Source organism: Fusarium fujikuroi, chromosome FFUJ_chr10 (assembly GCF_900079805.1).
Source record: "Fusarium fujikuroi IMI 58289 draft genome, chromosome FFUJ_chr10".
In the NCBI taxonomy this organism is placed as follows: domain Eukaryota; kingdom Fungi; phylum Ascomycota; class Sordariomycetes; order Hypocreales; family Nectriaceae; genus Fusarium; species Fusarium fujikuroi.
Window position 1 is genome coordinate 1,210,792 of NC_036631.1, and position 21,445 is coordinate 1,232,236.

At 48.1% G+C, this 21,445-nt stretch overlaps 9 protein-coding genes; 5 read left to right on the top strand and 4 right to left on the bottom strand.

Annotated features, from left to right (window-relative positions):
- Positions 1-1,537: 1,537 nt before the first annotated feature.
- On the top strand, positions 1,538-3,064 carry FFUJ_10659 (uncharacterized protein; the record flags this gene model as incomplete). XM_023569468.1 has 3 exons in its annotated part: positions 1,538-1,922; positions 1,973-2,200; positions 2,256-3,064. The coding sequence occupies 3 exons, from the start codon at positions 1,538-1,540 to the stop codon at positions 3,062-3,064; spliced, it is 1,422 nt and encodes a 473-aa protein (XP_023436680.1).
- Positions 3,065-4,108: 1,044 nt separating this feature from the next.
- FFUJ_10660 (related to cercosporin resistance protein) lies at positions 4,109-6,183 on the top strand (the record flags this gene model as incomplete). XM_023569469.1 has 3 exons in its annotated part: positions 4,109-5,043; positions 5,096-5,379; positions 5,435-6,183. 3 exons carry the CDS (start codon positions 4,109-4,111, stop codon positions 6,181-6,183), a joined length of 1,968 nt encoding a protein of 655 aa, XP_023436681.1.
- Positions 6,184-6,547: 364 nt separating this feature from the next.
- Positions 6,548-7,561, top strand: FFUJ_10661 (related to peroxisomal short-chain alcohol dehydrogenase; the record flags this gene model as incomplete). XM_023569470.1 has 3 exons in its annotated part: positions 6,548-6,590; positions 6,647-7,339; positions 7,389-7,561. 3 exons carry the CDS (start codon positions 6,548-6,550, stop codon positions 7,559-7,561), a joined length of 909 nt encoding a protein of 302 aa, XP_023436682.1.
- Positions 7,562-7,765: 204 nt separating this feature from the next.
- FFUJ_10662 (uncharacterized protein) lies at positions 7,766-9,094 on the bottom strand (the record flags this gene model as incomplete). The annotated part of the gene is made up of 1 exon (XM_023569471.1): positions 7,766-9,094. The coding sequence occupies one exon, from the start codon at positions 9,092-9,094 to the stop codon at positions 7,766-7,768; it is 1,329 nt and encodes a 442-aa protein (XP_023436683.1).
- Positions 9,095-12,985: 3,891 nt separating this feature from the next.
- Positions 12,986-13,283, top strand: FFUJ_10663 (uncharacterized protein; the record flags this gene model as incomplete). XM_023569472.1 has 2 exons in its annotated part: positions 12,986-13,170; positions 13,223-13,283. 2 exons carry the CDS (start codon positions 12,986-12,988, stop codon positions 13,281-13,283), a joined length of 246 nt encoding a protein of 81 aa, XP_023436684.1.
- A 1,307-nt stretch (positions 13,284-14,590) lies between these two features.
- FFUJ_10664 (uncharacterized protein) lies at positions 14,591-15,395 on the bottom strand (the record flags this gene model as incomplete). XM_023569473.1 has 2 exons in its annotated part: positions 14,591-14,932; positions 14,985-15,395. 2 exons carry the CDS (start codon positions 15,393-15,395, stop codon positions 14,591-14,593), a joined length of 753 nt encoding a protein of 250 aa, XP_023436685.1.
- A 769-nt stretch (positions 15,396-16,164) lies between these two features.
- On the top strand, positions 16,165-17,546 carry FFUJ_10665 (related to salicylate 1-monooxygenase; the record flags this gene model as incomplete). XM_023569475.1 has 3 exons in its annotated part: positions 16,165-16,827; positions 16,877-17,083; positions 17,133-17,546. 3 exons carry the CDS (start codon positions 16,165-16,167, stop codon positions 17,544-17,546), a joined length of 1,284 nt encoding a protein of 427 aa, XP_023436686.1.
- Positions 17,547-17,688: 142 nt separating this feature from the next.
- On the bottom strand, positions 17,689-19,074 carry FFUJ_10666 (uncharacterized protein; the record flags this gene model as incomplete). XM_023569476.1 has 5 exons in its annotated part: positions 17,689-17,716; positions 17,768-17,868; positions 17,936-18,267; positions 18,318-18,426; positions 18,478-19,074. 5 exons carry the CDS (start codon positions 19,072-19,074, stop codon positions 17,689-17,691), a joined length of 1,167 nt encoding a protein of 388 aa, XP_023436687.1.
- A 493-nt stretch (positions 19,075-19,567) lies between these two features.
- On the bottom strand, positions 19,568-20,790 carry FFUJ_10667 (related to nucleoside-diphosphate-sugar epimerase; the record flags this gene model as incomplete). XM_023569477.1 has 3 exons in its annotated part: positions 19,568-20,454; positions 20,512-20,717; positions 20,774-20,790. 3 exons carry the CDS (start codon positions 20,788-20,790, stop codon positions 19,568-19,570), a joined length of 1,110 nt encoding a protein of 369 aa, XP_023437226.1.
- Between the last annotated feature and the right edge of the window lie 655 nt (positions 20,791-21,445).

Here is a 21,445-nt window from a genome sequence, read left to right on the forward strand (position 1 = left end):
AATTTCCTTATAGTTTTATAAATACTATAATTATAGCTATTAGATAATTGCCTCTATTTATATTATATAATAAAAAGATTATTAGTTTTTAATAATGACTGAAATAATACTTAGGACTTAGAGAAAAAACCCAGTAAGGCTCTTATCGTTTATACCTTGGCAGCAGTCTGGCAGCTGCCGATTGATGTGTTTACGATTAATGGCGGTGATAAGCGCGTTGACAGTATTGGATCCGCGTGGAAGTTAAAGTTACCCAGGGTGGTAAATCGTGAGCCACTGGCACTAGAGTTAAACTCTTTGCAATGTTTCTATACAGCATATGTTCAAGGCTCGTGCTAGCCTCTCAAAGGATTGCAAGATGACTTAACATCATTTGCCTGTAAACCACCAAGTAGGTTACGACAAGAGCTAAGCAAGTCAATTAATATTCGACATAGCACTTGAAGTTCGATATAAGCTGAAAAGTTAAAAGCTAGAAAAGGGTGTAAATAAAAAGACTTTCCTCATAAGGTTCAATGGTAAACCCGTTTCTCAGCCGAGTATGAGCACTAGTTGTCCTAGCTCAACGTCAAGATGATCGCATATCAACGTCAAGCTTCGTAGCTGAATCGGACCTCATCAAGGCCAATTGGAAGCAAAGAAAGGAGCCGTCAGGACGGATCTGCTAACATCCGAGGAGTGGAGCCGTACCCAACTTTTGGACGCGAGATTTTCAGGTTTAGATGAAAAACCCTACAGAGCAATGATACATCGTTCGAACTTCTTGCAGCAGAATATGACGAGCTACAAAAAGGATCTCAGTCGTGATAAAACTTCTCGCCAGGAATAACAAGATCATATCATCGAATTGCCAATGCAAGGGAGAGCTAGTCGACTTCACGCTGATGACGATATCTGTCTTGCCTAGAGTTGAGCACGTTAGAACTGTTAATTGTCACTTTTGCCCCAATGATCGAACCCACATTTGAGCCTCAGCCAAGGAATCGGTTCTCAGATCTATGATAGGATCGTCACTCTGTCTCTTCTTGGAGCGTTTCTCGGCGCAAGACAGGAAAATCTGGGTCACATCCCCTGCACTTGCAGGAAGGAAACATTTGGATCCGTCTCCCATCACCATCTAGGACCAATCATCAGAGAGTCTTTTGAAATCCTCCGCATTCTCATTATGATCGACAATGCTGGACCGGAGAGCTTTACCCTTTTATAAATTTGGCCAGGATGTATTACCAGAATAGACCTAGGAAATCGATAGTTTGACTTTAGTATCCCTCACAACAGCCAGTCGTATTTACAATGGCAGAATGGCCAGCAAAAGCACAAATTACTTCTCTGTAGAAGTCTCTTTTAGTTCACCAAGCTTTGCATCATGTTTTCGAGTACGTCAGATGCCATCATAGCATTCTCGAAGCATATTCAGGCAGAGATCCATTAGTGGATTTCCAAACCGCCTATATAATGCCCAAAATTGATTCTTGTTACACTGATCGCCATTCAGAAGGTGCATGGCTTGCAACGCGATTGACTTTGGGTTTTCGACATGCGTTTCTCTGTTCTCATTGCCGCGCTTTGCGCCCCCTCGGCTCTTTCTTTCCCTTGGTTGGCACCGGAGGGATTAGATGCACTACTCAACCACCCGGAAGCGCGTGCAGAGATTGACCGACGCTTGAAAGAGCACCAAGTCAGCCAAGAAGAGAAGAGCAGTGAGCCTCGACAGCTCAAGACTGGCGTCGTGGGTGGCGTCGTGTCTTTGCTTGGAGGCACCGTTGAAGCTGTCGTTGATAATGTCCTGGGCCTGATTCCTACCAACAAAGCCGTCAAGGGTCTGCAGAAGTTCCCTGAGGCCTCGCACCCGTTCAAGGCACCGGTAAAAACTGACCAGCGAGGCCCTTGCCCTGGTCTCAACACTTTGGCCAACCACGGATGTAAGCTGAAGAATTGAGGGACTGGTGAATAGGCGGCTGATAATTAACAGATATCCCCCGAAACGGTATCGCTACGATCGGTCAGATCCAAGCTGGCACTGCAAAGCTCTTCAATATGGGTGCAGATCTTTCCGCTCTCTTGGCTGTTGGTGGTGCTGTCGATGGTGGTGATATTCTGTCTCAGAAGATGAGCATTGGGGGCCCCGATGACCGTGTCGGCCTTCCAAATGGCGCCCTGAACAAGATCTTTGGCAAGCCATCCGGTATCGCTGGACATGGTAAGCGATCAATCTCAAGACCATACACCATGACAGACACTAATGATGTGTGCAGGAAAGTTCAACGAAGGCGACGCGTCTGCTACACGTGAAGATTTCTATCTCAATGGAGACAACATCTCATTCAAGTCCGAGCTTTTTAAGCAGATGCACCAACAGGCTCTTGCCAAGGGTGATGGCACTTATAACGTCGATGCGATCAAGGAACACTTTAAGAACAGATACAGAGATTCCAAGGCTGCCAACAAGCAGTTTTATTTCAACCTCCCAAGTGCCGCAGTTGTCATGGGAGCGTACTATTTCGTTCCTGGCTTCTTCTCAAATGGTACCATTGGCGCGGGCGGTATTGCCAATGAAGCTTCTATCACCTCTTTCTACGGCGCCAAGCCGAAGCGCAAGAACGCTTGGAAGGATAAAGATCTTGAGTACACCCATGTTCCTGAGCGCATTCCGGAGCAAGGCTGGTACCGACGTGCTACACCCATGACTATTCCTGAGGCAGTTGGCGGCATTCTTGATGTGTATCTTTACGCTCAGCCAGCCTTGGGAGGATCTGGCGCTGACGGTAGCTGGGTTGTTGGTCCACTGGACTTGCCCAAAGATCCTCAAGGCTTGAGCTGCTTCCTGTATAATGCAATCTTCGCCAACTTCCCTGCTGAGCTCTTCAATTCCATGAGGCTCTTGCAGTCGATTGTCAATGGTGTCTCGGATGCTCTTGTTCCCGGATACAAGGCTCTTGGCTGCAAGGTCGATTTCCCTGATGCCAAAGGATCTTCGGCGAGTAAGAAGTTTGCTACGTACGAAAAGAAGTACGTTGGTCCTGCCAAGACAAAGGCTGTAGGCAGTGGATGGTATCAGAAGTGAAGATAGTTATTTATTCATAAGTACCCGTTTTATGTATCCAGTCATACCGTCGGTCGTGACAACTCGTGAAACTGCAGGATGATATTTACTCTTGCACGAAGGACAGTCATATGAAGCCAGTAGATGGCTGTCCACCTGAGGTAATGGCATTTCAGTGATTACTGGGTAAGTGTCAAGCCGCACCTATCTGACCCTCAAACAGCACCAAATTCCACGTGGTACCACCATGATGTTTCGGCCTTTCATCACAACCCCCCGGTCAACGCGACTCATATCTTTGACATCCCCCGGATAGCCATCCAAAAGCAGTATACGTGGCTTCAGTGAGCCAGCTCAAAGACCTTGTGCTCTGCTTCTATGCCAAGTACCCTCAAGCTCCATTCACGACATTCTTCAATAATGGAATGTTCACGCTCGAGTTGGCACTGTTAGAAGACTCGCAGGACCAATTGTGGCGGTGTTACTTCTACTTATGTGTCCACTGCAGGCAAACCCTGTGCTTTTGTTACCCAGTTTTCCGCGACGTTGCCCAAGGGTTCTTGCCCTTGGCGATGCGGAAGGATGCTACTGCAGCAGGGGACTCTCAGAGCCTCTTGCAAGGAATCGATTAGACTGGGGAGCATCACACTGCAGCCGAAGAGGCTTTCACAGGTTTCATCTTTGGCCCTGTCTCTGATAGTCACTGAAGTGCAGGTTCATGCAGTGGCTAACAAGTTTGAGGAGATGCTTGTGTTTGATGAGTTGATCAATAAGAAAACAAGCTAGCAGACAGCTTCGCAACATTGTACAAAAACGTCCAATTTGGACGCATCAAACGTCATTTAGCCTGCGATAAGATCTTAATCAAGCTAGATAAAAATTGAGAATTATGCTTATTGGGTGTTACATGCTGGCTCACGTCATCTTACATCCAAGTTTTGTTGGCCAGACGGAAACTCCGGAGTCCGAAAGCTATCGGAATCTGACAGGCACCAGGAACTCCATAATCTCCCCGGCTTACCACTAGTGATCAACGACAAGATATTGAGAATACGACAAGAGGAAATGTCGACTAGTACCTCTTCTAAAGTTTCTGGTGTGAGAAGGAGAGCTTGTGTCAATTGCACCTCTGTCAAATCGAAATGCCTGCCATTCTCATCTGACGAATGCCAGCGGTGTAATCGGCTTGGTAAGCGGTGCACTTATCTCAACGTGGTGGAGAAGCGAAAGAGTCCCTCCAGCTCCTCGTATGTCTATGGAAACAAGGGCTTTTATTCAGATATATTAACATCGCTTAGTCGTGCACGGCTCCTCGAGCAGCGGCTGAGTAGAGTTTTGGCTCTGCTTGGCACCCAAGCTCATGGTACGCCTATGAGTGGCTTCGTTGCACAGTTAGCTGCTGGAGACCTCGATATGGATGCACTGAATGGTATCCTGTTTGGCCAATTGCCAATATCTCAAGGCTTAACACTTCAGGGGACGCTAGATGTTGTCGATCGTGGGTTTCTCAGCTTGCCTGAAGCGCAGAGCTTGCTTGACAACTATCGTAGCAAAGCGGTCGAACACTTCCCTTTCGTTCCAATCTCTTCTGATACTACGATCGCTTCTCTAAGAGCTACCAAGCCCTTTTTATTCATGTGCATCGTGGCAACCATGAAATTCGACAATTGTAATATCCAGCACCAGATCGGTGAAGAAATCCGCAACCAAGCACACCAGCGAGTTTTGATGCAGTCAGAGAGCACTCTTGAAATTCTGCAAGGTCTCTTGATCTACCTGTCATGGTACCAGTATTTCTTCATCAGCTACGAGAAGCAGCAAATTGTCCCAATCGCACAATTGTGTGTCTCACTGGTTCAGAACCTCGGGCTCGATCAGAACCCTGATAATATGAGACGAAAAGTCGATCTTGGGCCAGACGAAACAGCCCCTGGACGAAAGGCCGCACGGTCTGCAGAGCAACTTCGGGCTTTGCTTGGAACATATTGCACGGCATCTTGGTACGTATAGGAAGGTTGCGGATCCTCACCAAGAAGCAGACTAATAGTCCAGGGTTTCTATCAAGTTTCGGACTCGTGGCGCTTTGCCATATACAGGATACATCAAGCAAAGCTGGGAACGCCTTCTAGCCAATGCAGAATACCCTAGTGACCTTATGATTCCCCATTTTGTCCGTATAAGCGAAATGTGCCGTCGTATATGCGACACTTTTGGGTACGACGATCTCGAAAACTCAGGGATGAGGGGAGAGTTTGTCAGTGCCATGGCTTTGCAGACCCTCAATAACGAATCTGCATTGTTGAAAGCCTCCATTCCTCTGGATCTCCAGAACAACCGTAAGTCAACTTCCAAGAACAATAGGCCAATGTCTTAACTAAAGGTCATTGATAGTTGCTATAAGAATGGAGGTCTACTTGCTTGATACCTTACTCGGTGAAGTTTCACTTCATGACGACTTTTGGGACAGCACATCGACTTCTAACCTCTTCGTAACTAATAATCCGTCTTCCTCAACCAGTACCAGGGTTTCCATCTTGTTCAACCTAATTCGAAGCTGCAAGTCGTTGAACGATGCCGTCATAACCTATCCAGACGAAGAGCTCTGGTACATCACGTTTTACACAACGGCCAAGATTTGCAGAAGCCTCTTGTGTCTCTCAAATGCCAGCAAGATATCATCGGAGATATTTAGAGAGGCAGGACTTGCTTCCTACAATGCCCCTTTCATGGCCATTAGTTCTCCAGTTCACGACGCTATGACAGTTGAGAGGGTGGCTGACTTGAAGGGCGAGGCAAAGCGGCTGCAACGAAAATTCAAGAATCTGTCACCTCAAGTACAGAAAATCGGTAATGAAGAAGACATCATGCTCGGATTCTCGGGTATGATATGGGCAGTGGCAGTTGCGTATGAGGAAACGAAAAGACTGGAACCAAGCCTTTTGAGCTTTTCTATTGGGAGCGATGGACAGAACTCTTCTTCCGAGCTAGGAAGCTCGGAAGGCTATCTCTCAAGTACTGGCTCAGGAAGTATGCAGCCTGAAGCAGTGTTAGACTTTGGTCTGATGGAAGATGAAACTTGGGAAGAGTTGTTGGCTGGGATTGCTACCGTAAATGACCCGGCATCATCTCTGCAAATATGAGAAGTTGTAATTACCAAGCAGATAGCATGCCCCTCAATTGACTGTTGTCGAGGACCTTGGCAAGAGAATTCTGTAAAGTCCGAATTGCTGCACCATCGGCTTTATATCCGCAATGACATATGCTGAGAGGATCAAAAGCCTTGGCTGAGGATTCTCGCTTGCAAGCGATTGGCTAGGGAGGGCTTCAGTGGCTGACCGGAAATTCCGCCTGCGGCGAAGTCCACCAAAGCTTGGTAATAGCTGCATAGGCCCTGTTACGACGGACGGATATAAGATGCCTCATTATCTTGGGCATGAGAACTCGAAACAAACTACTTGTCTATCTCAGTTTTGAAACAAAAACATTATATCTCGCGTATTCATAATGCCTCCTCCTAAAGGAACCCACAATCCTCTTGAAGGGCCTGGTAAGCAAGCCCTCTTTGTATGGCTTCTTTTTATGCATGAATTAACATTTATGAAGGTGACTATGAGGTTACCTCAGTGGTGCACTCCGACACCTATCCTGCCATCGACCCAAAGAACTTCAATTTCAAGGACAAGGTAGTACTCGTCACTGGGGCATCTCGAGGCTATGGCCGAGCCATGTGTGCAGCCTTTGCACGAGCTGGTACCTCTCGTATTGTTGTCGCTTCTAGATCCGACATGTCGGCAACAGCTGAAGCTATAAAAGCTGCGGCGAATGAAGCCGGCCACCCGGAGCCAGAGGTCCTTACCATCAAGGCTGATGTTGGTGTTCCAGAGAGTGTTGATGCTTTGGCGCAGAAGATAGACGAAGCATTCGGTTATGTTGACATCGTGATTAACAATGCAGCATTCATGAAAATGGTGTCTATCCCTGAGTCTGAGCCTGCGGACTGGTTGCAGACCCTCACCGCGAATGTCTATGGACCCTATCTTGTGGCACGAGCCTTGGCCCCTCTGCTTGTCAAGTCGGAACTCAAGACTATCATCAACATCAGTAGCGTCGGAGCTCATCTTGTGTCGCCGACTCTAAGCTCATATCAGATCTCCAAGCTAGCACTTATCAGGTTGACCGAGTTCATCTCGGTCGAGTACGCGGACAAAGGAATAGTCTCTTACAGCGTTCATCCTGGGAATTCTCCTTCAGAGATGTTGGGAGGAATCGAGGGAATTCCTGAGAAATTTCGAGCAGGTCAGTCTGTTGATTCGAGTCGCTAGGATCAGTTGCTAATAGGAACAAGCCTTTGTTGACACTCCTGCACTTTGTGCCAACTCTTTGGTTTATTTGGCATCGGCACGGCGACCTTGGCTGGCTGGGCGTTACATCAACCTCACTTGGGATCTTCCTGAACTGATGACAAAGGAGGAAGAGATTGTCAAAGGCGACAAGCTCAAAGTTCGTCTTGTAACCTAGTTAGATACTCGCTTGGGAGATGCACAATGCTCATCTGCGGGATTCATCATGCACTTGAGACATTCGAAACTATTGTGACTGTCTAAATTGTGTGTAATAATTATTATATATGTAGTCTATCGAGGGGTATGTTCAAATTCTATGTCATCAATCCGTACAAATACACATTTAGGAAAACTCCTCCCACTTAGCCAAGTGGTTCCTTTATTGTTGCTTGCCCTCAGCAGTCTTGAGATTCTCCAACTGATCCAAGCATCTTTTTCGGATCCCGAAGAACGCTGTCACATGCCCAACAACAAACCAAGCAAAGAGAATAGGAAGTCCAATATGAAGGGAGTTACCACATCCAGACCAAACCTGGATGAGAATAATCCACAATGAATGAGCAGGGAAGATGTAACCAATGCGGTAAAATCCAGCTGTGAGCTCAAAAGGGAAGACGACAGAGCCGACATTCATCATGAACCAAGTGAGGAGAAAGAAAGGCGTGAGAGCCATGGGAATGAAGCTTCCAATGAGAGTTTCTAGTACCTGGAAGTTGACATCCATGAAAAGCCAAAACGTCAACCAAGATAGGGCAAACTGTCCACCAGAGACATCCCAGTCTTCGCGGAAGGCCCAGATATAGCCTGTAACGATCAAGGCAAAAAGTGCACAGAATACCATGCCGTTGATTAAACGCATGATGAAGAGATCGCGGATGCGCATGTTCTTGTGAAGGCCGAACTTGTCATAGATGCCGTTCATGGCGAGGACGTAGAAGAACTGGCCAAGGATAGCCATGACGATATTGATGGTGTTGTACAGGTTTCGGCTTCCCTGGTTGGTGGGCATGATGATGTCGGCGGTACCTTGGATGGGGTTGAGAAATGCTTCGACGGCAGCTGGGTCACTGCTGTTGACACTTCGCAGGGCGGATCGACCCTGCTGGGACTGGTAGTAGGTACCTCGAGCAGCCCCAATGATCTTTTGCAAGTTGGGTACCAAGTATCCCGAAGCGACAGTGGGGTATCGGGCGCTGTTGTAGATGTAGGTGATGCTATCGGCAGGGTTGTAGTTCTCAGCAGCAGAGCCGCCTTCATAAGCAGCAGCAAGCTTATCAGAAGAGCCCTTGTTGATGTAGATAGCACCCCAATAATCGGCGTGACAGACGCCATGCTTGACATCCTTTGTCTCGGGGTAGTCATCGGCGGATCGAAACTCAAGTGTAGGGAATGTCTTGTCCTGGAAGTTCTTGTATGCGCTGGCGACAGACTCTCCGACAGCACCACCATCATAGTCGACGACTAGAATCTTCAGGCCTGATACTCGATTACCGACCTCGAATGTTGAACCGAAGACGTATGAAAGGTCGGCGAGAAATACGACGAGAATGGCGACCATGACTCCTGTGAGAATCTTGACGACAAGACCTCTTCGGCCGTGCCATGTTGTTGAGTTGATGCCATGTCGTTGCGTGTCCTCCATGACGGCCGGCTCGTCGTGTAACGTGGGAGCAGGGGAGGATGATTGTTGTTCTAGATCGACTGTCATGCTGAAGGTTGAACTGAACGAAAGGGGTATGTGATGTTGAGATGCAGGGGCTGAAGGAAGGGTTTTAAAGGGTCAGGCCACGATTAATGGAGACCAATAGTTATTTTTGTTTATCTGTCTAAGTAATTGACGGATCCGAAATTAAAACAATCGTGCGACGCCTGCATATCTAAATAGCCAGATCCATCTGATGGATGGTGCCATGCTATTACCATGGCCGCATCTTCTGGACTCTTGAGTTCCTCCGTCGTAGGTCGGAAATCTAGACAAGTCCGAGCAGCGAGGCCTGAGTCAATCACACGCTAAACCCTATGGGGGGCTCGCGTAGGGGTCAGGGCGATCATTAGCAGCTAAAAATCGGGGCCAGCTCGCGTCGCGACGTGGCCGACACGCCGACTTTGCGCTAAGATAACTGTGATTACAAAAGATGCCCACTAGCACCTGAAAATGTAAAAATGTGACTGGAAGGATTCACTCCTTCGTGGGTTTTGCGGATAATTCTAGATAAGCCGGTCGGCGTTGCGCACTTTTTTTCGCCGAGCGAGATATTGATTCATCAATCAATCAATCAATCAATCAATCAATCTGCGATTACGTGAGATCCTCGCTGTATTCATTTACGTCATTTCCTTTGTTATGAGCGAAGCAGATGACCGATCTCAGCTGCTCATTTATTGGTAACCTGAAAAACTAATGCTGAATATTGCCTCGCATTCATCGCACAAGCCATGCCTCTGACATAATTCCGTGTTGCACAATTTCCAACGGACAACAGCCCTTTAACTCCGTGTGACACCTTATCAAGCCCCGTACGTGGTTTGTCCAGCACTGCAGCATGTATTCCTCCTTACCTGACGTCGTAAGGAACACAAACCCGTCACGGGCAGCGCAACAGCCAGTTTATATACATGTATTCTCGGATACATGTGCCGGTATTGATGACCTGGCTTATGAAGATTGAATATTAGTATTGCCAAGCATACGAGTATTTCCATGGTTCACCCCGGTCGCACCAAGTAATTCATTGATAGCTTCCCAATAGCGCTTACTAGCCCCCTCATTTGCAGTCGGGAGCAGCCCTACGTTGGCTGAGGGAAAATGCACAACTGTAGGGTAGTTTACTCCAAAATCATTTCAGATATTTTGTGGTTAACATATCCTTAGAAGTGTATTCTTATTACATATATTGCTGCAAATTTAGAATGCGTTGCCGTACTTATCTACTCGGTTAGTGGGAAGCAATCAAGCTTCAATTCTATCTTGTCACTATGAGCGGAACCATTAAATGAAACACTAACAAATAAGCTACTTCCAACCTCTCCTTCATATTCCTAGTATCGATTCACCTTCCAGTGGCTAGGGACGGGAATTTCAGTTACCTAATGGGTAGACAGGTAGAACTCTTTGTTGAGCTTGATCCGTCATCTCACGGCGAGGTTGGGTGCAGACTTCAATTTCCAACTGACGATGGCACACCAACCCCATCCTTGTATCCACTCTGAAGCTGATCGGCGACGCCCATGGAGCAGTAGCTCCGATTCCGTTAACTTGAAATAAATTTGAGTAATTTTGTTGAGTTCTGCAAGTACTTTCTTGCATCAAGCCGAAGTTACAGGCTATTCTCAACTGCAAGGCTTCGATCAGTTGGCCCAACCCAAACATGGCACGAGTGCGTGTATATCATTCAAGATCATCAAGATGCATATGTCTTCAAGCGATCGATTGAATAATTGCAATCTGTCATCGGCCTGTTCTTAGCCCCACGCTCCCTTAAAATGATAGATCACAATGAATGTTGGCGATCGATGTAGAGTTCCGTACGTCTACCGTAAATATCGCCTATCACATCCGAACACTCTCAACCCGTCGGAGGTTTTTATGGAGTTAAGGTTACAGCTAGCCGTTTCTCTGCCACTTGTCAGCTGTCACATTCGTCGACCATGCAGCATGTTCAGACTACCTACCAACTCATGTAGAGACATTGGCGGGTATGACGGCCAAGTTTCCCCGCATACTGTACTGTGACATAACAGTAGAGACATTGATGGGGGCATCATCCCGTTTCATCAAATGACCAGGAGAGAGGGGAGAGCTATTGGCTGGCATCACAAAATGGTAGCTGGAGCTGAAAGTACGTCCCCACTGCGCCCAAGTCCAGACCTGCTGGTCTGAGGCATATTGCATGAAAGGTCTCATAAGGTCCTTTAATTATATGGAGCTCAAGTTCTCAATTCGGAACTTGGCTGAAAACTCAAGGTGCGATTCGTGCAGAATACAAACTTTGCCAGCCGGGACTAACTTTGCCTCCAGCCTCTCATATTAGCTTCCTAAGTAAACTTCCGCTCGCAACGGGCCGCTCGATCTAGATCCCGACAGGCTATGCAACTGACAGCCCCCCTAACGCACTTGGTCAGTGCCAAGCTGACATTCGGATTACCGCTGAGAGAACTCCGTTTGACCGACATCCGCACCACTGATATCCACAGATCCAAGACATTGGGGTCCCGAAAGCTGCTCCATTCCGGTTTTGTGAGCCAAGAGACAGTACAGGCTGCCATGGCAGCTCCCGCATTTTCTTATTTGGACGACTTGCAGATTTTGGTGCGGAGCTGCCATGATTGGCAGTCCACTGACGAATGTCTCACCCCATTGATGTTGGTTGTGATGAGATCGTCAAGGGAGGGGTGTTGCGCCCTGTTACGATGAAGGGATGATGGATGCCCCGCAGGAGGATTTTCGTATCCCTCAAGTCGCGTGCTGTATGCGAGTCGATAGAGATCAGCAGGCAGTCGGCCCTCCTATTTCGGGAATAATTAACGGCTTGCAGATCACTTATACTGTGTCACTCATCTCCTAGAAGCTGTCACTATGGAATGTTCAACGTTGAGACAAGACGTTTGCTCCTGGGTGTCGATCAGACTGATGCAAGGATGGCAAGAATGGATCGGTACTTGCCGCTTGACGTGCGGCTGAAGAAAGGGGATCCTGCTGTTGTCTCACAACTAGAATATCTTGTGGGAGTTGGAGATCTACGAGCAGGTTATTGAGTAAAGTTCTGTTTTCAAAAGGCAGTCCCTCTACAGAGCGAGCACTAGTCTGCCGCAGCAACAGAAACAGTTGTTAGAAGACATGCAACACTTGGCAAAGCTCAAGGTAGCCAAGGAAGCGATGTTTGATTGTAGATGCAGCTTGAAACCTTAGCTGATGTCAATGTGACTTGGAAACAAATTTGTCGAAACCTCATTTTCTGAATTCATCCCAAATCCTTCTCACCGCCTCGACGATGTTCAAGTCAAGGGCCAAGCAGTGAATGGTCCGGTCCATTCAGAACAGCCCTTTGCCCTGATCTCCATCATATTAACCGTTGTTGTTACTTTGACAGACGCCTCTGACATAAATGGCAGCGGCAAGTCTCAGAATAGCAAGAGTTGTCATGAAAGTTGCCAGGTTGAGATATCACATACCAGACAATTATGCTTCCGGCCCAACGCGGTAAGACAAACTTAATCGCCAGGACGTTGAGCCCGGGCAACACTACGTCTTCGCACGGCTACGAGACGACAATGACATTCTGGGACTACCAATAGTGTACAGAAGGTAGTGTACCTATCGTGAGATTCAACTCCGCTAGATGACGACTGTCTGAGGAATTTGGCCAGCCTCTCATGACCTGTGGTTTTCAGACCCTCACAAAGAATCTGGTCGCTGAGCCGGGAGTAGAGATGCCTTGAGGGACTGCTTTTCTCGATTCTTGAGAGCTCGGATATCTATAAAAACCCCCCTTCATCCCTCCTCATCAGTCCGTTCTCGTCACTCATAATCCACTCTTCTATTACAACAATCCAACAATCACTCAACTCAAGATCTCTCAGATCCCCCCAAACCATTAAAATGAAGGCCTCAATCATCCTTGCTCTACCTGCTATCGCCGCCGCGGCTGCTACTCCTCAGGTGAAGGAGCGACAGGTCCCAACTGTCTTCGACCCTGAGTGTCTTCTCCAGATCACTGGTATCAGCGTTTGCCTCCCAAACCTCGACGTCAACAGCGTTGTTGGAATTGATGAAGTCGCTCTTTGGTAAGAAAATCGCTATCTGCATGATTCCAAATCGGTGCTAAAGATTTCATAGCCCTGTTAGACTTCTTGCCCGCATCCTTCGCTGCATCAACGTCGATGGTGTTACCAAATAAACTAAGACACCCACTCGTATTCACTTCTTGGAGGATGGTTTGACTATTATGTCACGGATGGAAAATAAAAGCCTCGCCCAGAATCAGATACTTGAATTGACAATCTTGAGGCACAATCCTTTCGTCTTAGCACATATGACATGTGACCTTAAACATGATTAATTGCCTCTTATGAGGCGTATTGAATATTGACGGTTTACGTCTCTTGCCGTATTCATAGAAGTTGAACCTCGACATGGATTGGCCTCATCTAGGCTTTAACAGAGTGCTACAGATTTCTCAGCCTTGGACGAGTACATCCAAGCTGATTGGTTTGATTGAAAGCCCCCATTACGCTCATCTTCGTAACGATGCAATCACTGGCTGCTGCTAAACTTCAAATTCAGTGCCTCGATCTGTTCAACGATACAGACATGAAGCTCTTTGACTTGGCTAGCGATCAACTCAACGTAATTGACTGAGATAGGCCTGATATCACGCATGTGCTGGCGACCGTGACATCTCTGAACACCAACATCTCAACACTGGTGTTTGCTTTCAGAGACCCAGGGGGGGGGAGAGGTTGGCGACACAAATTCGCGTTGAAGCTGAAAACGAATGCAATTTTACTGGCCTTGAGAGACTTGTCCTGAAATGTCCTCGACTTCAAGACTTTGCATACCAAGCCCTTGGAATTCCCCTCCCCGGATTTCCTGAACTGAAAGGCTTCCATTCCCCCAACTGGAAAATCCTGCGATACGCCTCAGAACTCCCCAGCCTTTCTAAACTCAGTTGATTGACGTTACGGTCCCAACAGACAAAGGAGTCGATCGTTCTCAATTTTCTGAAGCAAACTCGGCCCGGAGGACTGTTCATAGGACTGGCTAGACCCTTTTAAGCCTATTTTCGAATTCTACAGCAGCCCAAAGTCAAACATGCAAAAGCTTGAGATTAGAGGACTTATTTACCAGATGGATCCAGAAGAGTGTGGCCAAGTTCACTTTCAACAACAGCCGTACGATGAAGATGCCAAGTGCTGCGCGCACTTGATAAGACAGGGTGAAGGTGTTAAGCGTCCTATTCACTTTCACGGAACATCGTTTTGTGATTTGTTGCTGTCCAATTCTGAGGGGTCTGAAAGTAGCTAGGCTCATACATTCTAACGCGCTATAATTTAACGGAAAAGTCTTTCGCTCTGTTTCCATATGCCTGGCTTGAGTAGAGATCTCGGCGACCTTATACAATTTAGGATCTAATGATGACAAACTTGTTTTCATAAACTAACAGGATATCTCAATTCAAAATAACTTCATACTGCGTCGAAAGGCCTACGCCGCTCTCTTCTTGCCCTCCTCGACAGCCAACTCAACTCCCTTGACTGTCTCATCGACTTTCGACAGGAAGACGGAGTGCGATGCTTTTGAGTGAAATTGCACGGCATTCGGACCGAGCATACCTGCCATTTGCTCTTGCACCACAGGGAACAGCGCTTTGTCCTCGTCACAGAAGAAGTACATGGTCTCGATATCGTGCCACGGCTCGTATGTGACAGTATCTGTAAAAACACGACCTGATTGGTGCTTGAGCGTCTTCATGGCGCTTTCGAGCGCATCGCCGCTTAAGTCATGGTAGAAGACTTCCTCTGGTGTGTCTGCGTACACATAATCTCCCTACCGATGATTAGAATAGGGTCCGCACTCGAGAATGCTTGGGCTTGCTTACCTTGGGGTTCATCCAGGGCAAGAACTGGCCGCCGAGCATTTGCTTGATGCTCAGGCCTAGGGGTGTCACGAACGCAGCTAGGTACACGAACATGATGACACCACCGGGAAGGCCTTGTTCCTTGCGTTGGCGGTATCCTAGCCCCTTCACAGCATTGGCACCGACCAAACCACCATATGAGTGGACAACAAGGACGATCTGTTCTCCTTTATCGGCTAGACGCTGAAGGACAGTCCGTACAGCGTCGGCATCATCATCAAGACCCTTGGTGGGAGGCTCAGCTCCTACAGATGGATACTCAACAGCTTCGGTTGTCCATCCCCGGCTGTGAAGAGCCTCGCGAATGGGGTCAAAGCAAGAGGCCAAGTGCCAGGCGCCGGGAGCAAATACAATGGTAGGGTTAGAAGACATCTCGGAAAGAAAGTTTAGATGATGTAGTAGAATCTGGGGTAACCCAGGTTGTTATCGGGACTGCTTTTATACACACGGGTCACTGAACTAACGCATATTCGGGGTATAGCTAACCCCTTTCCTCCCCCGTGGGGTATGGGTTGCTCGAATGCCGGTTCTAGATGTTTGAGATCTGCTGCAACCTACCATTTTTGTATTAGATATGTTCTTTGCAGCTCTTTTTCTGCGCCTTCAAAGCTTGATTGTTAGCTGTAAACGGAGCTTAGTTGGCTTCCATTCTTTAGCTTCCGAGAACACCCTCCTCCGATAGGTCAATTACGCCGAATATCTCAAGAACTCTTCATGAAACCCAGCATCCGAACCTGATAGTGGCCACGTGCCGTGTCTCCAGCTTGAAAGTCAGTCCGCATCCAATGTCGTGCGGCTTATTTTGATCTAGAAGGTCGACTCAGAAACTACCGAGTCAGTCTCCGCGGAAGCAACGTGGAGATTCCCCGCAAAGGAAGCCCTGAGCTCAAACTCCAAAAGTGTCGGAAAGCAGCGAGTGGGGATCGGAAGCCGGGTGTTCCCCAACTTCTTGGCTGATTCTTGGTTGTTTTGGTCTGGAAGAGTCGGATGCGTCTATGACGGCAGAATGGGGATTAGTTAGCTTTATGGGGTGAGCAAAAGCATCGTCACTCCTTATTATTAAAAGACCTACAACTACTCATGGCCTTGCGTCAATTGCTTCAATCAGATTCTATTCTTTAATCATCACTTACTAATCAACATGGCTATCTCGTCAAACACCACGAAGCCATTCGACATAGCCATTGTCGGCGGTGGTATTGCCGGCCTGACTCTGGCTATCGCCCTTCACCATCGAAATGTCCCCGTTATGCTTTATGAACGAGCCGACAATTTCCATGAGATTGGTGCAGGTGTCTCATTCACTCCTAATGCCGTGCAAGCGATGAAGATGTGCCATCCTGGTGTACACGACGCCTTTCTCAAAGTCTGCACCTGGAATGGCTGGGAATCTAAGCGCAAGACCTGGTTTGACTTCCTGGACGGCACCACCGAGGATGACAAGGTGGCTTTCAGCATCAAGACTCCTCTTGGCCAGAACGGTGTTCACAGAGCTCAGTTTCTCAACGAGCTTATTCACCTTTTACCTTCAGACAAGGTGCAGTTTAACAAACACATCGATAACGCAGTGGAAGAGCCTAATGGCAAGGTTCGCATGAGCTTTTCCGATGGCACAACGGCATATGCCGATGCTCTGATTGGTTGTGATGGCATCGGATCTCGCGTCCGGAGGATGCTTTTTGGAGAGAACCACCCATGTGCAAGACCCCGATATTCTCACAAGTATGCTTATCGTGGTCTCATCCCGATGGACAAAGCCATTGAGGCTGTCGGTGAGGAGAGGGCGCGAAACGCGTGCATGCACGTAAGTTCATAGCCCGTCTGCAATACTGAACATGATACTGACTACTCAGATGGGACAAGATGGTCATGTCTTGACCTTCCAAGTCAACCATGGCGAGAAGCTCAATGTTGTCGCGTTCCGCACAGATCCGAATGAGTGGAGTGATCCTACAAGGCTCACCAAGACAGCGCGCCGCCAGGATGCTTTGGATGATTTCAAGGGTTACAACAGCACCGTGACAAACCTTTTGAAGCTAACAGAAGAGACTCTCAGTGTGGTATGTCCAACATTCAGCATCTATACCAACCAAATGCTGATTTTTGCAGTGGGCCATCTTTGACCTTGGTGACAACCCCGTCCCATCATTCTATAAAGGCAGAATAGCTATCCTCGGCGACGCCGCCCACGCCACAAGTCCCCATCACGGTGCCGGAGCTGGTTTCTGTATAGAGGATAGCGCAGTCATGGCAGAAATTCTTGCCGATGAACGTGTACAAAATCTGTCGGATATCGAGGCTGCATTTGCCGCTTATGATGAGTCGAGAAGAGAGAGGGGTCAATGGCTTGTCGATAGCAGTAGGTTTGTTGGAAATGCGTATGAGTGGAGGGCAGAGGGTGTTGGAAGAGATATTCCCAAAATTGAGCAGGAGATCAACGAGCGAATTGGTGTGATTTCTAACATTGAACTTGCGAAGTCATGCGAGACGGCCAGGGAGTTGTTGAACAAGAAACGAGCTTAGACAGATACCTCTCAAATTCAAATAATCTTACACAAGGGATAGTAGCCCATGCAATCTGATATCCAATATGTATTCACCAACAAAAGCTGTAAGCTTCCCCTTTTTTTATGCTCAAGTTTCCCCTGCCATTTCAAATAGATCATCACATCAGAAAGTTGTCACCTCCGCCACTGCACAAAGGGTTATCAAACTGGACATAAGTTTGTTGGTGGGGTACTTACCTGAGTGAATGTTGTTGTCTCTGAGCCTTGCTCATTCTGGTGATATCAAACTCGTGTCCCCCGAGCTTGGTAGACCCCTTATTGTCCTTGAAGTCTCTGAGCTGGAAACCCGTCAATCTTGTCATTCTCAAAGCAACAGTGGGAAAACTTACTCTATTTCCACTTCACGTTGTTCCACTTGCCCATCCTCTGAGCCCATTCCTCTCGGTGATCTTTGATTTCAAAATAATCCTTCTCAAAGTTATGCGGTGCGGTAAGTTTGATACCGGCTTCCTCGGCAAGATCAATGATCTTGTAGATCCGAGACCAGTTCTCTTCCTCGACGCCGTAATCCGACTGCTCGCGACCCCATCGGATAAACATGAAAAGAACAAGGCCAAGGTTGCGGATCTCTGAGTCGGGCTTGAAGACATCTTGCTTCTTCAGGGCCTCGATGGTAGCGAGGATGAGGGCGCCAACAACCTCGCAAGTCACCTGCACTCTTTCACCATCATCGATCACTGTGTGGTCAGCAAGGACAATTCTTCTTTGGGATGAAACCTGAACTTACTGACGTATTCGAGCAAACTGCCACGAAGAATCATGGCAAATCCTTCAACTTCAGGCCAGAAATCGCGATAGGTGGACTTTGGCTTGAAGACAAGGTTGAACTGGGCAATCTGAACCAGTCAGTCAAGCCTAGAAGGATCATGCATATACAAGGTACTCACGATGTTCTCCAATACCTCCATTGCACCGTAGCCACCAAAGTCGTTGTAGATGTACAAGTCAAAGTCATCCGGGCTGCGCTTGAGACATTCTTGCTCCCACCACGTATGACGATCAACACCGCGCATGGTGAAAAACCAAGGCCACTCTGGGTGAAGTGATGCAAGCTTGTCGTAGGGCTTCTTCTCCCCGTCTTTCTCAGCATCGTTTCCAGTCTCGCCTCGTCCTTCTTCTTCTTCTTCTTCTTCCTCCTCCTCATCTTCCTCCTCGTCCTCATCCTCATCATCATCATCGCCGCCACGTCGTTCAATCCGAGGAATGGGCATGCAGATGAAGTCCCAATCATCAGCGCCTTCGTCATCAGGCACAGTATCATCTTGCTTCATAGCCTCGTCTCTCATCTTCCACTTTGCAGCAGAGAGCTTAAGGGCCTTCTTATGAGCATCAAGCCAAGGGCCATGGTCGTCCCACCATTTGCGACTGCCCAGAGTCATCTCGCGACCAGGCGTAGCGTCAATGGCAGCGATCCATCGTGTAGGCATAGGAATCGCTTCGATGGCTTTTGACTCTGCACACTCACGAGGCATGAATTGGGGCATCATGGCCTATCCCTTCGGGCCCCGGGGAATGTGACGCTTGCGCGAACCTCTGGGGACCTGAGAGCTCTCGCCTTGCTCCGCTGCTGGGGCGTCATTGGTTTGGGCGCTTTTAGACGCAGGATGGCCATTTTAGGCCCCCTCGTGAGACCGTTTATTCTGACCGTTGTTTGATCTTTTAGGAGGCATGTTGAATTGAATTAAGTGATTACTCACGACGCCCATTCAACGCACAAAGTTCGACTGGCCTCTGCGATCATACAGCAACGATCACGCAAAAGGAGCGCCGGGTCATTAAGGAATCACTGGACTACCCAAATTTAAATCTCAATTCATTCATTCATTCATTCGCCCTCATAAACCGCTCGCCCACTCCGTTGCGACCCTCACGCGCTGTCTTGTGGCGATGCTTCACCCCGCTATCACAGCATTGTCATTGCACTCAGTGTCTCCATTGCTCGACTATTTCGGATCAACATTATTATTTGTATTCAGCTCAAAGCTTGGATTTGGGATTCTTACCCTTAATGCCAAGTGCCTCGGCCTCTTGAATTACTGTGGTTGGGATATACTCTTCCAAGCTTTCATGTTCTGGCTCCCAGGCGAGGATCTTTCGAGCCCGATCAGCTCCGGCGCGCGCGTTTGTTCCCAACAGGACAGAACCGTGGGGAATGATGCTGTCTATCTCCTTTGCATCGAGATTGTCAACTTCTGTCGTCGGAATGAGATTAAAGTCATTTGCAGCGACAGCGATGCGACGTGAAATCTCGGCAAATGACTGTAGCCAATCTGTTAGCACCAAGTTTTGCTCAGTTAGGGATGCAAAACCCACCAATTCTCCAGCACCCGTGAAAAAGAGTCCATTTGCTCCCCAAATGTTCTCATCTTGATTGCCCTCAACCGCTTTCTCAACCAAGCGGAGAAAGATGCGGCTCAAATCGGCGACGTGAATGTTCCCCCAGCGACTTTCACCAGAGCCAACCTGCAGACCCTTCTTGCGCTCCAATGTCGCTTTGGCGAGCCCGGGAATTTGTATGCTGCGCTGATTGCCGGGACCACGACCTTGCCCGTAAATGATGGGAGGAACAACAAGCGCTGTCTTTACATTCGAGGTTTGCTCCGAAACGGAAAAGATATAGTTGTCCACTGCGCGGCTTGGGTATTGCTTGATGAGCGACTTGATTGAGTCGATACCAGTGAGATCATTGTAGATGACATCACTGCCTGTACCAAAGACTCGCGACTTGTCGGCGAGCTCACCAGCCGCCAACGCGCTCGCGCCTGAGATTTGGATGTAATATGGAGGATTCGCACTGTCAGGCCTTTTCGAGAAAGTTTCGTAGATGGTCTGGACACTCTTCAAGTGGCCAGTGGCCGCGAGATCTGTAGACTGAGTATCAGTACAATGCTGGAGGGTTGGGGACAAGGATGTTAACGTACGAAGCACGACATCAGCTTCCTGGGCTTCCTGTGCAATAACATCTGTGTCGTCAAGTCCGCCAGTCACGAGCTGCACCTGACTATAGCTCTTGGTTATGGCTGCTCCCTTCGAAGCATCGCGAACCAAGGCCCGAACTTTGTATTCAGGGTGCGACTTCAACAGCGTATGGAGGACATCACCGCCAATGTAGCCAGTAGCGCCGGTACTGTGTTGTTTCCAGCGGGTCAGCTAAAGTTACAGTGGGTGCGGGGTTGAACTAACAGGAAGATCTTGGTCATGGTTGATGTTTGTCAAGGAAGAAGCCTGCGATTGATGTTTGGTGTTTCTCACTTTCGAGGAGGGGAAGTTTGAATATTTAACTGCTTGCGACGATGTTCAACATGTGAAACAAGAAGTTTTATCGCAACTGGATTGCTTCATAAGCAGCTCTTGCAACAAACGGCTATTCTCGCGCCATGTTGAAGGAACAGTTTAGCGGGGTAGGCCCTGTAATCCAGGGCCGCCCATACTAGAAAGTGTCCCCGACGCCCTGAGTGACAACGGATTACAAAGACGCTGCGGCTATTATCGTACTTCGTATCCTCACGGCTATTGTCGCAAACACAAATGACGACATCGGCTTGCCCAAATCAGGGTAAAGTCTAGAACGCCAGGGAGTTCCGTGGACTAGCAGTAGCCAATCTGTCAATGTTCATGACTGGAGAAATTATAGGCAGATCTTGGAGATGGGCATGCTTCGGATCATGTGCAACAGCCGACAAACAGCCAAGCTATTGAATGCAAAGGAAGAGAGGATGGAAGCATCGAACCAGGAGATACTGTAACAAAAAAACGCGGCTAAACAAGCCAGAAATTATCTTGACTCCTGTTATTCTGTGGCTAGAAGGGCTTCATCAGCTTTCACAGAGCAACGATCTCACGAACGTCAAGCTG